Source organism: Crassostrea angulata, chromosome 5 (genome assembly GCF_025612915.1).
Source record: "Crassostrea angulata isolate pt1a10 chromosome 5, ASM2561291v2, whole genome shotgun sequence".
Taxonomy (NCBI): domain Eukaryota; kingdom Metazoa; phylum Mollusca; class Bivalvia; order Ostreida; family Ostreidae; genus Magallana; species Magallana angulata.
The window spans coordinates 44,432,417-44,450,250 of NC_069115.1; the positions used below are offsets into that span (position 1 = coordinate 44,432,417).

Genomic DNA, 17,834 nt, shown 5'->3' on the forward strand with positions numbered 1-17,834 from the left:
AACTACCTATATGTCATCAGACATTGATTCAATGATTAAAATTCATTCAATTTTAAGAGCAAGAATTCTTTTACATTTAATATATGAATTAATTTCTATTTACACGTTTGCTTGAAAACTATTTTAACTTTTTGTTTTTTTTACAAACATTGCAAACTCAATATCTATAAATGTATTTTCGAATGAAAATATCTCTGTTATTCAAAATTCATGATTCTACTGTTAAATATACAATGATTATATATACCTTTTACAGTTGCATAATAACTGTGACCGCTGTGTAACGTTAGACCAGAGATGGCTTTATGATTTACAACCCCAACGTCAAAAAATGCAACAACATCATTTCCACCAATAGATGTACCTATAGATAGCAAAAACAAAATTATTTATATGCACTAAACATAATATTAACGCTAATCAAACTCGTGACATCAGATTTCATATGTAGATAATAAGCCAAAAAATTAGATATCTTGCCAGTAACACGACAACAATGAAAATAGACAAATGACATTTTCATTGTTCGTGTTGGTGGAAATAATTTCGGGCACTTTGTCAGTTCACGTCACAGCGTAAATATATCAAACATGCACCTATTCCCAGCTCGTAGTTCTGTATTCCAGATGTATGAGGAATGGTTTGGAATTCTTCAACGTCTTCAAATGAATCCCAAGAAACATACATGTTGGTGGTTGAAATCTGTATAATGATGTTTAATTTGAAATAAAAACGATAGACACTAAAAAAATGAAGTTGATTGTAAATGAGAAGTTAACTTTGTTTTCAATATGAACATGAATTGAACAAGTATTTCAAATAACCTTTTTAAAATAACTATAAGTTTAAGATTTAAATTGTATTTGAAAATTGGAAAACATCATAGCTCTCGAGTACAAACAAAGTTAACAAACATTGCGTTCAAGATATAGTGTATTACACATGTTAACACATACACATTGCAGATAGTGAAAAACGGTATAAACATGAAAATGTACGCAACATTGTTTTAAATTTGAATGGGTAAGATGGGTTTACAAATTTTATTGAACGTCGCTTTAAGATACACAAACTATATTGAAAATCAAGACTGTCTAACATGCATATTGTGAAGGAATTAAATACATTAACATCAAAGTTCATCGTTCTTCTTCTGAAGAATTTAGGTCTCTTAGTAACAATTAAGTGTTATTGTCGTAACATAAAACGATACAGGTGTTCAAATTCTTTTATTGCATAAAATAGAAAATTTCATGACCTGGTAGCGTTGCCCTTGAGTCCCAATCCAAACATTTCCTGCGGTAGGTGGAGTTAGATCCACCACAATACCATCACTGCATGTATTTATCTCAGGTAAAATCTGCGTCCATTTTTCGTGCTGTATTTCTGTATACTCAGCGTGAATGCAAACAACGTAACGTTGTCCGTGTTCAAGCTCCCCCTCCTTGAATTTTATATTGATAAATTCATGGCCTGAAATTAAAAACAAATCTTATATATTCTTAGAAATATGCATATAATAATGATAAATTGCTGATTTTAGTCCTTTTAGGTTTATTCTTTGAGAGAAATAAAGCTCGTTCTTACCGGTAGTGTCACATTTGATAGCATCTGGGTGACTACAAGGATCTGAGAGGGATAAGGTGGTCGATGGGAGATAATAAGACGTGACATCCATATTGCGTGCTATGATAACTGCCACAGTGTAGGAATTGTAGCGTAGAGTGGGCCATACAGCTGATATATAGTTCATGTTAGGAGTATAGTCTTTATCTGGATGTGGCCATCTAGCATTGGTTTGTAGTAAAACTGGTTCACCATATCCGTCTTTAAGTATAATTGGTAATTATTTTGACAAATAAAAAACAGTTGGTAGTTTAAATAAATAATGGAAAGTGTTCTACCTCTGCTTTGATCTGGAGTTCCTACAGCATCAATTACAATGTTTGGTTTAATAAGTACTGGATCAAATGTGCTACAGTTCTTAATATCTGAAGATATAGTCGAATAGAGTCCAGCTTTGTTGTAACCACGAACTGTCAGTCTCCGGCATTTAGAAAAATCGAATGTGCCATTTAATACAATTGTGAATTCCAGCTGCAAAAATCATTAAGATATAAACATTTTCGAACACATATGCCAACAGGTAGAATTTATAAGACATTCATAATCCATACTTTGTACTTATTCGGTATGACATCATAATCATCGAGTCTGTGCCACCGAGTATGCAGTCTACCGTTCTCTGATTGGTCAGTTATGGCCCATTCGTATTTGTCAACGACTCCGTATTTTTCTTCTGGAATGTGTATGTCAGGATCCGCAAACATATCTAATACCACTTTAAGCTAAAGTTAACACATATCAAATCAATTTAAAAAAAACCGGTAAATCAGCTTTTCGCACTGTTTCCTGCTACTACATAAACTTGTTAATTATGATGAAGCTTATATAAAGAACATACTAAGTATATTTATCCTGGCATATCTAATACCACTATGAGCTGATTATTAAAAAGTGTCATTAAAATGTAGCAGTCATGAAAATATACCAGTTAGGTACAAGTTGAACAATTAAACCTTCTTAATACTTTATTTTTTGTTTTAAAGCTTTGGTTGAATGTTTGTCATTAAAAAAGATTTTAAATTACATTAATTTATCTTTAAAAATATACAATCAATGTATGATACAGAATGTTACTTTTTCTACAGTAGATGTGTTGTCATGCGTCACATTCATATTTTTTGTGATAGGTGGGTTTGCTAGAACTAGGACCCCGTTGCTCTGGACTGGCTGATAGCACGTCTCCCGTGCACAAAGCTTAACAACAAAGCGATAGAGTCTTCCAGGATTTAGCAGAAGTCCCGTAACATGAGCCTGATGGTGACCATTGTTGTATCTGTAGTCTTGGAACATACTCCAAGTGTCTGTAAAACAGTATTGCAAAAGACTATTTAACCTAAATTTTCCATGGGATGTCAAAGGGATGCCCAAGATTATGTATTTCATTTATATTTTATAGTTCTGTAGTTTGCTTTTTTAAACATTCATTCATAGAAAGAAAATATTATAATATTAGAACAAATATAAACTACAATTTTACCGCCATATAAAGATTTCTTTTCTATGGAAAAATACACGTCTGGTGTAAATGGCAACAACTCATCTGGGATTTTCCAATATGCACTTAAAGTATCCGTCGAAGATTGAAAGTCAGCATCAATCGTGCAATTTTTCAATATGTTCTATAAAACAAGTAAATTATTTTAAATTTGTTACCTCTTTATTGTATATTATTATATAATATGTATATTATAACGATTTCAAAAGATGTCATTTTAAGTGTTAAGAAATTAATTGTCAACAGCTATCAAACTATAAAACCATAGACTAAGGCGGTTTCCTCAATACTTTGTCCATTCAGTATTTTACATAATTATACTATACAAAAAACACAAAATATTAATACAAACCCAATCATGGTGGTTTACTTTTGCAGAAATATTTACACCTACAAATGTATAGGAAATATCAAATATCAATATACCCGGAACCTTGATGTCAAGCAAATATGATTACATCATGGGGTAGAATTTATACCATCGAAAAATGTTAAGTACATGTACCCACCTCTTAAAATTTTAAAATACAATTTGAACGACAGTAAAATAGCTCAATAGTTTTATTTTGAAGTTTTTATAGTTATTTTAACCATCTTTCAATAATTTTCCACCTCCTCTTTCTTTTTTCTTTCTTTCCATATAATACAGAGAAAAGAAAAACAATCTATCTATAGACGCTACGTATAAATATTCCATCCCGCAATAATAGGAGTTACTGCTTAAAATAAGATTATTGCTGTATGATACATTCTGTCATTATTTATCTTTCTTATTTATCAGCAGCTTTAAATTATGATATCAAAAATATTTTTTAATAAAACTGTTTATTTCATTGCTTGTCTATACAATGAAATAATAGTATTGATTCCTACAAACCTGCTACAACACAGGGGTTTCCGTCATGAACAGTAATATTATCTAGAAAAGCGCTTTCTTCGACAACAGTGACGCCATCTGATGTGACACTAACAGCACCAGCAGATGACTCCGCGGTTATTGTTATGTAATAGGTCTACAAGCATAAAACATAATTATGCGTATATGGATGTACTCCATTCTATACATAAAGCAGATACAACTAAATTGGTCAAATTTAAAAAAACAATAATAATATACAAAATTCTAAAAACATTTATATAACTATTAAAGGCATGGGGTTTCTTTTGTCATTAACTGTGAAATGAAAGTTTTATACGGACAATATATTTTTTCAGTTTTCCCTCTTAAACAGGACCAATAAAAATTTAGGTGACAAAAAAGATATTTTCAAGGAATTACATTTAAACTAATAGAAAAATAAGAAATATAAAACAAATTCAAAGAAGCGTTCAGTACACATTTGATAATTGTCTAAATTTTGGTAAAAAACACAATAGTAGACAAGTCAATCGGCAAAGATCTCAGACTGATTCTCAGTATTATATTCTAAACAGAAATGGTGTTACTTGCGAAAGAATATTTAAAACACTTTTGTCTGTAACAATAGGTTAAGAATAAATAACTTATCAATTAATGGTTAAATTAAGTTTATTTCCGCTTTGTTTTTGTTATCTTTTTTCTATTACATGAATTACCCAGATTACCTGGAACGCAGATAAAGAGAGTCCATTCTCCGTGTAAGATTCATTTGTTCCAACATCCTTATCTGGAACTGTATCAGAAGCTCCAGGCGATGTTCCAGCACGAAATCGATAGGTCACATCAATATATGCATGATAGAAACCTGCCCATCTAGCAGACAAACTATGATTTACTGGCGTAAAGTCAATATCTTCTATGTCCTAAATGTAAATCAAAGTTTTAAAGAATAGAGAGTCCATACCACTCAAACACAATAAGGAAACTGATGTTTTTGCTAGCAATTTTTTTCAAAAATGCTGCTGTAGAAAATCTTGATTTTGTGTTAAGGTAAACACATAAAAAATGCACTAGACTAAAGCAAACCGTTGACACGTTAAAAAAAACGTTAGCATTACTTTGAAGATTTGTACTTACGATTAACGGATTTTCAATAGTGTTCTACAAGTCAAAACAACAAGGATTAAATATAAATTATAAGTAAAAGAGGTTTTTTTTAGCTAAACAATCTAATAGTTTTCTACAATCGTAAAACAAACAATGAAAAAGTCTAAATTTAACAAACCCACGAGCGGATAAAGTGAATGTACAAAACTATATTCCATTAGATTTCATTTCGTTCTTCTTTGAATTCTTAAAGGATGGGAAGAGATGCAGGATAAACAAACACATTCCGAGGTCTCAAAATTTGCTTCTATAGTTGAGAAATACAACTTAGCCATTTGAGATTTCTGACGAACATGAATATTATTAAAGCTTCACTTTTGTTTTATTTACTTTCCTTACCTTAAGCCCTGAAAATGTTGCTTATTTGTTTTTGAAATGTTTCTCATTAATTCTGATGCATTCTATTTGACCCGTATTTTGTACGACAAATTTGCAGGCGGATATTTTGCTTTTAGAAACAGTTAAAACACAAGCTTTCAGAACTTAAAATTTCTCTTTACCTAACCAAAACAATGCAAAATGTAAACGATTATCATGATATTTTTTAAAATAACATACTGGTACATCCATGACAATTCCAGTTGAAGGAAGCTGAACGTTATGAATGTAAGGATCGGACACACCATAAGATATCAGTCCTGCAGCATTTTCTCCCTTCACAGTGACGTAGTATGTACGATTTCCGTGCAATCGCCACTCTGTGTCAGATATAGGAATGGCTGTACATGTTGGTGGCTCTGTTATACTACAGCTGGCACCAGCCATTATTTGGGAATACTTCAGAACCTGAGTACCTCTTGGACTATGACCTGTTTATATTCAATTTAAATATAAAATGAATAGTACATAGTCAATAAGCCGTGTTTTAGAGTCCTTTAACAATCAAAGTACTGAAGTACTGAAAGCCAGGCTCTTTTGGTGTGTCTTTATGCATGTTGTGTAGTAAAGACTCTCTCTCTCTCTCTCTCTCTCTCTCTTTCTCTCTCTCTCTCGCAGCAAAGTAGTTCATGGAAATTCATGCGCTTTGTATGTGTCCAAAATGCATTAGCCTTGTTTTTAAAACACGCTTACTTATTAATAAGAAAACTAAAAAAGATAGACAATTCTCTCGAAATTAAAAAAAAAGAAACAAAATGCCAACACTTTTGACAAAACGTGGCTCTTTACGTAACTATTTGGTATAGCGGAAGATTTTACTTTGTCGCTGTTTGGTTTTTTGTTTACTTTTGAAGTTGTGCTATTTATAGTAACATTGGTGATTTGCCTGCCTTCAGCCAAGACTCCGCTTTCAGCAGAGCCCGGCTAAACATCATTTGTGATAGAAAACAGCAGGCCTTATTGACATACAAATTATAATACTTGAAAGATGAGTTTAAACATTTTAGATTCACACAAAATTTTATATTTAATTAACTCAATCAAAAGTTACGTAACAAAAACATGATTGAAAGGGCAAAGACAAATTATTTCTCTATTTACTTATAGTCATCAAACAGGATCAACAATAATTGTCCATGTGCTTGCAAGTCAATTTAGTAATTGCAGCTGCTTCATTGTCGATTACAACATTAATTTTAAAGAAATTGTTTCAAAGTACTCATTTTGCGAGTTCATAATATTTATCAATCTGTGATGAACAATCAGATAAAATACGAAATCAATACACCATTTGCAAAACTTTATGATATTGCTACGATATTATTTAACAATATTATAATTAAAGAGAACGTCAAAATCAAGTTTTTATTGAAAACGTTGTCATTCCATAATATCAATATCTGCATGGAAAATTACATTGATGTACATTGAATTTTGAATTAATTCAATGTTATTTTTGTGCATTTAGAGTATAGAATTCTATATTTGCGGCTTTACATATCGAACTTTACAGAAATTGCATTTGTTTTCTGCAAATCTGAAAAAACGGTACCCTTGATTTAAAACAACTTTTAAACACGCCTGCAAATGACTGATTTGTTAGTTTTAACGAAGAATATTGATTATTAACTTCTTTGTCTTGTATAGCTATTTTCGAAAGAGCCAAAAGAGCCATTTCTTTATAAAGTGAAATTAATCACTGAAACTCCTTACCAACAGCAACTTGTAAATCAAGAGGAAATGGATCGTCTGGATCGATGAAAGTCCCAACATTCCAGTATACTACCAAATGTCCACTATCATGGTGGACAGTAATGGGTGGAGAAAATATTGGTGGAGTTGTGTCAAGAAAACAAGGTCCAACCGACTTAATAGAAATAGATTAAAACTATCGATTAGAATAAAATTAAATTTGAAAATTTATTTTGTGACAATTTATCTTTTAACAATTTTCTTTCGAAAAACCCTGCTCTTTTTCTAATTTATGAACCAACATTTGAATGCAAATTATATTTTGGAACAGTATTCAAATACTAGATATATGTCTGTGTTATACCTGAATCCCTCTAACATTTGACTTGCTAATAGTTTTAATGCTGAAATAGAACGGTTTTCCGTCAGGAATATCCGTGTGGAGTAAGTGAATATGGCGGTGTTGTTTTGAAGATCTGAAGGCCATGATATCTGGAGCAGCACTTCCCGACAGTGTAGATAACCCAACTTCATAATCGTGGATTAACGTTTCATTTGACGACCAGGATAATTTTATCTAAATCAGATATAAATATAAACATATTAAACTTTTTAAATATCTGTTCAAGATAAATCGAGTTATACAATAGAAATTGTACAATATGTACACACCAACCCTCCTTTCACTAATCCCGCCACGCTACTTACATTTGAGGATTTGGAAATCATTGGACTAGTGACTAAGGATGTTGCTGATGTGTTGGCACATACTACTGACCCATTAACTTTAACAGTAGATCCATTTTTGAGATATTCTGATGGAAACATTTCAACATTGGACAGAGGTACAGCCTTGTTCCTGATATAAAAAAAAGTCTTTAAAACAATCAATTAATGTTGCAAACTTGATAATATAAAAGAGAAAATACAAAATCGTTCTTACACGCAATCATTTGTTGGGTTATGAATTAATTGTCTGCGCCTGTTTGTACTGATGATCCAGTAGTTTGTTCTCCCTACGTCTGTTACCAATCCCTCTCTTACATGGGCATTACTTATGTCTATCTCAGTCACATAAGGAACATCTGTGGTGACAGTGACACCGTCAGAACAAACTGGGTCAGAGGGCTCAAGAGCACGGTTATAGGCGACCACGCAAGCGTAATACGTCCCCTCTGATGTAGCTGTATGAGTGGCATGTAGTGAGTATGTTTCTTTAACCTGTTTATAATAGAATAAACAATAATTTAAAAACATATTTGCTCTGTTTTATAACGTGTTAACCTTTAGATAACACGAATTTGCCCAGCATTTTTAATTTTATGTGTAAAATGTTGTATGTGTTATTAATGAATTTTGCAAATGCTTCAATGATATTTTCTTCATCTTTGTTTTCTGTTATTGTTCATCTAGAATGACAATTAGAATTTGACTAGCCCGATTTTATTAAAGTCGAATATGGCCATTTTAGGAAATCATATATATATATATATATATATATATATATATATATATATATATATATATAGAATACACAGCCAAATGTAGTACATTTACAGAAGTTTCAGATGAACCTTATCAGCGATATAAATAAGTTGATATCTGTAAAAAAAAAATTCCTTTTCGTTGAGATGTACCGAAACGGCCACATATAAGTGAATTAAGACTGAAAAATAACTTTAAAACAATCTATTGACAAAGCAAAACCGTTTACATTTTCACTCTTTTTGTAGATTTAAAACTTGCATTTATTTGAAAAAAAAAGAAGAAATTACTAAGATAGAGATATCTAAAACAAATGAAACTTGAACATTTTTTAAATTTGGCCGATTTTCAACATTTATTCTTATAGTAAAAAGATATTTTTTGATTTGACAACTAAGCAATTCTGGGTGACAAATGGCAATCTTTGACAATTTGACAAAGTCTAAAGAATATGTATGATATTTCTTTACGGAAGTTATAATAAAACTCGTTTTCTTAAGATATAACACTTACAATAGAACTGTTTGAGTCGAGCTGGAAATCAGATGTTGGGATCTTTACAGTATCGAAACCGTACATGTAAAACATAACACCGCTTTCCTTGTCAAAGAAGCCATCCCAGTAAGTGTTTAGTGTCTTGCTTTGTTGGAAGTCTATCTCGTCAGTTCCTCTAACGCCGTCTTGTACAGTGCCGGTATGTGGAGGTGAAATGTCAATTGTTATCTAAAAAATTATTTATGACTTTTATTTTGAGAACATGAAATACTGTGAGAAATCAATGGAATGTCTTTGCATAATTTGCACCCTCTTTTTATTTTTGTAAATGTATATGATATTATTTGATCGCAAAACCTACCCTTTTTGTCAGTATGGTTGACAAGAGAGCTTTGTTTGTTGCATTAACTTCAAGGAAATAATCTGAATCATGTAATCCAAGGCGTTTGTTATAAAGGAGCCCCCCGTCTCTCTTTACTTCCGGTTTTATTTGATAATGTCTGTGAAACGCTCCCCAGTGGTTTGTTTGGTAACAATTTGGTCCTCTGCTGTAGTTTCCATACTTTAGCATACAATCATCTATGTCCTGCAAAAAATACAAATCATTAAATTATACATCAAAGACACATCAGTTTAAGGTTCATTTGTAAAATCATCTGTTATCAGATATACATGTATTATCAAGATTTTAATTAAAGTTGAACATACTTCAGAATTTCCTTGAGCGAGCAGATCCTCATGTCCATGCAAAATGCTTTCTCCAGTGAAATTATCGTACAACCTCCAGTAAATACTGTCTATGCCACTGTGATAATCATATGCCAACCATTCAATCCTAAAATTGTTATAATGAACTGTATATACTTATTTGATCCTTTTATACGTACATGAAAATACTGGAGTTAACGTAGCATTGTTGTTAGGTAAACTATTAGATCATTGTTGACAAAAAAATATTGTCCCGTATGAAATTGCAGTAAATTATCAGACACATGTTCTATTAGCATCAATTAATAATCAGTGTGCCATATATTCTTTTTTAATTTAAATGTTTACTTGTATTCATATGTGAAACCAATTTTTACAATATCAAAAAACTCAATGCATACATGTTTAAATGCGCGTCAAATTGATGTTAGTAATTTTTTTTCTTCATATTTTGTGACCAGTTATTAAAAAATATGTTAATACAGTTTATAAGCAATGTGCTAACTGAGGATCAGATATATCAAATATTGGTTTAAAGTAAGAGAACTAAACCTTAACTATTAGTTAAACAAACAATTACGTCATTTCTGTAAAATCCTCCAATCTGTGTACGCTGATATTGAGTCTCTCTCCTCGTGTTAACCAAAGGTTCTCTATCACTGGTGGCGAGGCGTCTCTGTAAACTGTCAGTGTGTCATTTAATGTTTTATTGAAGATATCTACGGCGATAACCGTTATTACTGCTTTATCCCCGTCCGACCAATTCAATGTCAGGAATTCGGATTCAATGGAGATGTCCTGTACTGAGCTAGGAGGTTGATGATCCTTAACACCAGTTCCATCGTATACAAAATATTCTACCCTAAAGTCAACGCATCCTGCAAGAAAAAATTTAAGCTTAATTTTTGTAGTAAATAATGTAAAACGGAGAAAGAATGTACCTAATTGTCAACTTTTCAGTTGGATTTATAAGTGTTGATCTGTAATGACTGAATGCCCGATTTATCACCTAATGAAGTTTACTTAAAATGCTTTTTCCACTTATCTTCCAGATTTACTTTGTTTTACTTGTTTTTTTTTTACAAATTGAACTTATTAAAAAAGTCAAATAATTTTCTAAAAAAGCCAAAAATTTCATGCCAAACCGCACCTTATTTCAGGGGAAAACAACAGACAACCATTTCAACAAAATTAGATTGCAATTATATAGTTTACATAAAATGAAACCAAAGTCAACTTTTAAGAATTACCATGGTATGATTTAAGAAATATTTCATGTAATCATATACTTGTACATATAACAAGTGCATCATTTTTTTTTTTTACAAAAAATAGTAAGTTATTATTATATTAACATCAAATCTTTTTAAATGAAAAAACTATTTTATTATTTTAGTACAAAAAAAATTAAATAAGAATAAAATAAATCATTAAGAAATTTTTAAAAAAAACACACACCAAAAAAATAACCAACAACCAAACACAGTCGCTCACCGTAAACATTCTTTATATGATTCACATTTCTGACACCTGTGAAATCGTCATAAAGCTCTGAGATTCCATGACTTGTCGATATTTCATTTAACCATCTAGCACCGTCATGACCAGTATTTCGAAATCTGCTTCCCCATGTGATGTATATAGGGGTTGTGTTATCCACTACCCACGTGTAATTTGTGTTCTCTGATGCAGTTTCTACACGTGAATTACAAAACGGATTGTATGACACATGAGAATCGTTGTCATACAAAACAAAACGTCTCGTACTTTTATAATTTCCTGCCTTGTCATAAGCGGTCAGATGAATAGAATATAGTCCTACTGCAGTAAGATTAAGTTGTTTCTGTAAGTATAATAAACTTGTGGATCACTATTATATCAACAATAGACTGAAAAACATTAGCATTTGTTAAATCCGTATATGATAGCTAGGAGGATCGTTTTGCCTTAATATAAATGTAAATATGTTACATAAGTAAATTGTTTTGGGTTTGTTCCAAAGTGCCATCATCACAATAGCAAATTTATTTCCTGTAATTTTACATTAAAAAAAAAAAAAAAAAAAAAAAAAAAAAAAAAAATATATATATATATATATATATATATATATATATATATATATATATATATATATATATATATATATATATATATATATATAAAAGAAAAAAAGCAACACTAATTGCAAAACATATGCGCTTTCATTGTTAAAAATCTTCAGACGTTTTACAGTCGTTATAACTATGACGTAATAACGTTACCTAGTGATAACTAGGTAACGTAATAATATATATATAGGTTCCGTTCGTCATCGAAAGCAAGATTTTTGTCTTGTCTAGACGGCCGAGTGGTTAGCGCTCACTGCTAGGATAATGGGTTCCAGAGGTCGTGAGTTCAAGCCTCGGTCAGGGCTGAGTTGGGGCTCCAATAAAAGTGAATTTCCCTGTGCTTTATATATATATATATATATATATATATATATATATATATATATATATATATATATATATATATATATATATATATATATATATATATTAAACGGATATAAGGCCCATCGAACTTAATTGGATTTGGCCGGACCCCGACCAACATTATCACCTCATCATACTTAAATATTGTTTCGTATTCTTTAAATAAGCAGTAAACTCGATTTGTCATCTAAACGATGCTTTTATGGCAATAATGTTAAAGACTTACTAGACTTTGACCCGTGCGTGCATAGTTTGACATTGCATATGATATTGGACGAAATAGATATATCGAAACACCGTATTGTTGAATTTACATAACCAGGCTTTCAGTCTACAATAATGCTATTAATTTCACTACATAGAATAATATAACTGTCTCTCAGGACAGGCCTTCACCACAGTTAAAATGCCTCTCATTTACCCGCAATGTTGCAAAAAATTGCAGAATCGCTCCGAAACGATTTCGGAGAAAATAAATAAAGCTGCATTGAAAATTAGATTATTCATAACAAACCATATTGATGCTCTAAATACCTTTCATCTAAAATTTATATTCATATAAATGAAGAAGTAAACACTTTTTCACCAACTTGTTTACTCGCTTTGAATTTACACATCATACTGCCATTCAGAACTCATATTCATTTTTCATCTAAAATTCAATGAGTTAGAGTTTCTTCCCGTACATGTATTTCCTTTCATGAAAAAAATTTCAAAGAAAATTTACACGTATTTGTATTATGGTTTCTGGGTTTATTCATGCAAATGTGATATTGTGGAAACATAAACTAAAGAGCCTCCCGGTTTTTAGCGTGAATGTAATGCGTATGCGCAAGATTGTAAATTCCCAAAAATTCAGATAATTTCCGGATTTTAAAAGGAATTTCCGTTAATTATTAATTAGCAAAGCTTGACTGAGACAAAATAAAAACAAATTGGTAATCTTCGAGTACCAATGATGTTTGGAATAGGAAACAAAAGACAGTACTCTTCCGATTTCTTGGTATTAAAGCCCAAAAAATCAATTCTATTATTTTAATATAGTAGTATAGATTGGAATAATAAAAGTTTTAAAGAATGTTGTCATTTTTTTGCGAATACGTTTGTTCATATGAAATAGATCATGACTGGTTTTGTCGGAATCGGAATCGAGAGCAAAAACGCAATTATAGATATTAGTCCTTTCTTTTATGAACTAAAGACTCTTCATTAAAATATCCACAAATTTCTAAATGGAAGGGGAAGGATATCAGTATCTCTGTTTAAATGATCAAGGGACCAAAGTCACTTTATACAAGAACTTACAAATGTTTCGTTAATAGGTATCGTTCCTTCTCCACCCTCTTTTAAAAGGCCGTCTTCTTTAAGAATGTTTTTCCAGTGTGTGACTTTATGTATCTGATATATGTACTCTCGAAGTCCTGCTAAGTCATCAAACCAATCACCCCAAGTGATTGTTATCATTGGCTAGAATGGAGGAAAGTTTTTTGTTAGAAAATAAATGATGGAATAAGAGTAAGTAATTTTGTAAAGTATGCGCACAAAACTAATTTGCTATTTAGTATTATTTTTTTTTTAAAAATTGTCAATGTCCATGATAAACTTCTATTTACTTTCTCTGTTAAATCTGGAACAGTTAAAGGATCTACACAATCTTCGTGGTTCGATTTTTTTTCGACACAGTGATAGGGTTGAACAAAGTCCCAGCGGAAAACATACTGTAGAGACTTTGTTGTGCCTATCAAATGGTGTATCTCTATTTCGTTTTTTTCTCTGTGCTCCATGGTAAGATATCCCCCAATTTCAGCTTCAATAGTAAAAGTCATTCTGTAAACAATCAAAATAATTTGTCATAGTTTAAACCCGAGTGTTGCTTTTTAAAAATGTATTGACTTTTCAAATATACCTATAATATATATCATAAACAAACTTTTTCCCTCTCTACACATTATTACTTTATAATTTTAAAGATATTTTCATATAGTTACATACGTATCCCCGGAACTAAAGTTAAAAGGCTGTGATCTTGACATCAATAAAAAATCCCTTTTGCATTTCAATGATGACGTTGCAGGATTTTCAATTGAAACGTTTGGACAATGATATTTCTCCATTACTTCAATAGTTTTAGGTGCTGAAATATTAAAAAAAAATGAAAAGATAAATAAAGGACATCTATATTGCATTATTTAAATTTTTGCTTCATCCAACTAGTATGTATTTGAAAGGCTTGCCGAGTGAATTTAAACAACCATTACGAGTTGGTTAGGGCAAACAAGGTACAATTGTAGAGTTTTGTTTAAATATATTAATATACATGTAAAACTTATTTTACTCTTAAAATATACGCTTCGTGTAATCCAAGCCTTAATAGAATTTTTAATGATGATATGTAAATTTACCAAACGTGCCTATGACGTTCACAGACGATGCATTAGTTGCATCGTTAGAGGTGTTGTCTGCTCTAAATGTCTGATTTGAAACCGTAGTCTCATTGTTGAATTCTGTTGTGTTGAAAAATGTGACAACCGGCTCCATGACGGTTTTTGTAAAATTTAAAACAGTTGATGCGTTGACGATTCCGTAAACAAAGTTTGTTATATAATGATCGGGATCATTGAACAGGGTTCCATTTTTTATTTTATATTCTGCATCCCAAGCTGTTTCCGCTAGATCCCAACCTCCGTAGTTTGACCAGATGATGGGGTGTGGTCCTGCGTCTACAGTACCTGATGGGTTATTTAGGACATAATGTTTGTGCCTCAGATTGAACCAATTCGATACGATGTTTGCATGCTCTGTCACTACAAATTATAATGTTACCTTAAAGCGTATATTACTGAAACACCTTACAATATTATCGCAGTATGTTATTCGTATGAATAATTTAGATATTACTAATTTCACAGTGAGTTCCAGTAAATCCCAGTGCACATTTGCAATTTGCTGCCAATTCACCGTCGCAGTATCCTGGATAACACCTAGTGCTGTCACTTCGCCAAGAACAAGCTTCTGTAATGAAAAATATCATTATAACATTCAAATATGATGAACTTACATTTATCTGACATGACTAAAATGCCCCATACACAACTATATTTTCTAAAAATAAATACGAACTAAACTGAAAATCCTAATCAAAATAAACAAACAAAACACAAATGTATTAAAAACCATCGGATTTTGTTTGTTTAATTTGAATGTTAAACAATTAAACTTTCGCCAAAAAGATACTCTAACAAGAAATGTGATTGTAATCACATTGTTTGACGCCAATGAAGTTAAAGTTTTTTCTATAGAAGACCTAGACGGAATCATTATTGGGTATACAACAATTACATTATCACTTTAACATTGTTCGATGAAATGAAAATTGTTTGAAAAGCAATCAAACGTTTTCGTTGATCTTTTCATTATTTCAAAGTTTAATAGTTTCAACATACATTTTTTTTAAAAATTCTTTTTACTGAAATATAAATGAAAAACAAAATATGCATATCATACATCGGAAACAGGTCAAGACCCATATAATCAAGTAACATGTTACGACATCGAATCATTCTGCAAGCACTTATCTTACTTCCAAATGATACCATCTATACTTATAAATTAAGACATTTTGCAAATAAACTACAAAACGTTTGCACCAGAGCTGCTTTCACTTTTAGTATTCCAACATGTGTGAGCTGATGTTCGTATGCTATAAGTGAATTTGATATGTTTTAATTGCGAGTTTGATAAGCAAGCCCGGTAAAGCAAAAAAGAGAGAAAGGTGGTGGGCACGCTTTCGGGTAGATTGCATCAGAATATAATACGGGTTGACTAATTAACGAAAAGTGTAGGACGAGTTCAGCTACATCGCGGGCAAATATCTAGAGTCGGACTTCGATTAATACAAAAAGTTAATAAATAAAATGGAACAATTCAATGCGATTTTGTTAAGAACTTTTTAGATCGGGGTGCACAGAAACGGGTTGACTAATTGACATCATCGCGGAAAGTGCAGAGCGAGTTGACCATCGGGCAGATACTTTGAATCTGACTTTGGTTTAACATATACAAAGAAATATGAATAACCTAGCGTGTTTTTAATTTTAAATTTCATACATTTTTATACCGCGACAGATTGGTAGTAAACCTTAAACACATTAATGAACAGATTATTGTGTTCTACGTCTATATGGATAAATGATGTATGCATAAAACGCCCAGTAGTTTGAAATAAATCAAATTAACAAAAGTATAATTTTTAAAGCAGCTGCATCAAACAGAATGAATGCCATGTACATGAACCAAGGGGTGATTTTTCATGTTAAACATGAAGAGAAATGACCCCCATAAAAAAAAGCCCCCGCTGTAAACAAGAATAGAAATAGGTTACCCCGTATCCAAGATATCTGACTGTGAAATTACTAACATTTTCACTCTGTTCAGCTGATTTTAAAGTTATAAACACCGCGAACTTTTAAAGAAATCACTGTTTTAAAAAAAAAAATCCACTTATTTTAAATGCAAGAGGGTCATTATTCTAAGTCGAAAAATGACCCCAGGTCATTATTCTACGGGGGTCATTATTCTTTTTTACACCGGTGTTTGCGCAGGTTATCATCTAGTACTTATATAACTTTTGAAGATGAACGAATATGTAATAAATACATGTACACCATAGGAATTCCCCGGGACGTTGTCAATCAAACACCAGTCTTTTAAAAATAAAACTACGTACGCAGACACTGTTTTCTGTCATCACTTCTGACGTAAGCTCTGTAGTACTGTGCGTCCCTGACGACCCCTTCACAGTTGGCACAGATTGTGGACGCAGCAGTATCAAGACAGTGCATCTCCACACAGTTACTGAGAGTTGGACATACTGGTTAAAAAAGTATACATGAGTTGTTAAACATTCATTTCTCAGCTGTATCAGCTATTCAGTATTTCTGATATAGAAAAAACAATCTCCAAGTAATTTCTCTTAAAAATTCACCTATATAATTAGGATAAAAAAACAGAAGTTCATATCGGTCGAATTACATTTCATTGTTATCCACATTGAATATATTATTCAAAAGTTTTTCAAGCTTCAGTCTGGAAGTATCTTTACCTTTGCACCTAGGACCATCACTGTAGAAATAAATGGAAGAACAACTGCATTGTCTTGGATATATACATGCACCTTTAGAATGTTCCAATTGCCATCCAGATTTTTTTTGCACGAGTTGGAACTGTTCGCAGGCTCCATTTAGATTTGTTTTACCGTCACATATAGCTATGAAAAAGAAAATTCGGATAATAAATCTTTTCAGTATTTTCAACTGGAATTTAAGGACGACGGACTCAATTCACTTCTACAACAGTGATTTTCATGAAAATTTAATATGGAGTTGCTAAAGATATATAAAATCAACCAAAAACAATTACAAAAATTAATTAGATTTTTAGTAGGGAGCATTAAAAA

General features: G+C 31.6%; 1 protein-coding gene across 2 annotated transcripts in view; it reads right to left on the reverse strand.

Moving 5' to 3' along the window:
• Window positions 1-17,834, reverse strand: part of LOC128184474 (uncharacterized) — a 45,796-nt gene that overhangs the window by 22,083 nt on the left and 5,879 nt on the right. For both annotated transcript variants that reach the window (XM_052853965.1, XM_052853964.1), the window contains exons 4-32: window positions 17,481-17,645; window positions 17,106-17,249; window positions 15,278-15,391; window positions 14,782-15,183; window positions 14,372-14,513; window positions 13,993-14,206; window positions 13,685-13,846; window positions 11,400-11,748; window positions 10,486-10,783; window positions 9,906-10,032; window positions 9,559-9,783; window positions 9,216-9,425; window positions 8,161-8,438; window positions 7,926-8,076; window positions 7,582-7,794; window positions 7,239-7,392; window positions 5,706-5,956; window positions 5,118-5,141; window positions 4,706-4,903; window positions 3,999-4,134; window positions 3,474-3,511; window positions 3,104-3,245; window positions 2,701-2,927; window positions 2,178-2,348; window positions 1,905-2,097; window positions 1,588-1,827; window positions 1,259-1,473; window positions 597-702; window positions 248-364 (exon numbers count right to left, since the gene is read on the reverse strand). In XM_052853965.1, the coding sequence (XP_052709925.1) occupies window positions 248-364; window positions 597-702; window positions 1,259-1,473; window positions 1,588-1,827; window positions 1,905-2,097; window positions 2,178-2,348; window positions 2,701-2,927; window positions 3,104-3,245; window positions 3,474-3,511; window positions 3,999-4,134; window positions 4,706-4,903; window positions 5,118-5,141; window positions 5,706-5,956; window positions 7,239-7,392; window positions 7,582-7,794; window positions 7,926-8,076; window positions 8,161-8,438; window positions 9,216-9,425; window positions 9,559-9,783; window positions 9,906-10,032; window positions 10,486-10,783; window positions 11,400-11,748; window positions 13,685-13,846; window positions 13,993-14,206; window positions 14,372-14,513; window positions 14,782-15,183; window positions 15,278-15,391; window positions 17,106-17,249; window positions 17,481-17,645 (5,406 nt within the window). The remainder of the gene's footprint in view (window positions 1-247; window positions 365-596; window positions 703-1,258; window positions 1,474-1,587; window positions 1,828-1,904; window positions 2,098-2,177; window positions 2,349-2,700; window positions 2,928-3,103; window positions 3,246-3,473; window positions 3,512-3,998; window positions 4,135-4,705; window positions 4,904-5,117; window positions 5,142-5,705; window positions 5,957-7,238; window positions 7,393-7,581; window positions 7,795-7,925; window positions 8,077-8,160; window positions 8,439-9,215; window positions 9,426-9,558; window positions 9,784-9,905; window positions 10,033-10,485; window positions 10,784-11,399; window positions 11,749-13,684; window positions 13,847-13,992; window positions 14,207-14,371; window positions 14,514-14,781; window positions 15,184-15,277; window positions 15,392-17,105; window positions 17,250-17,480; window positions 17,646-17,834) is intronic.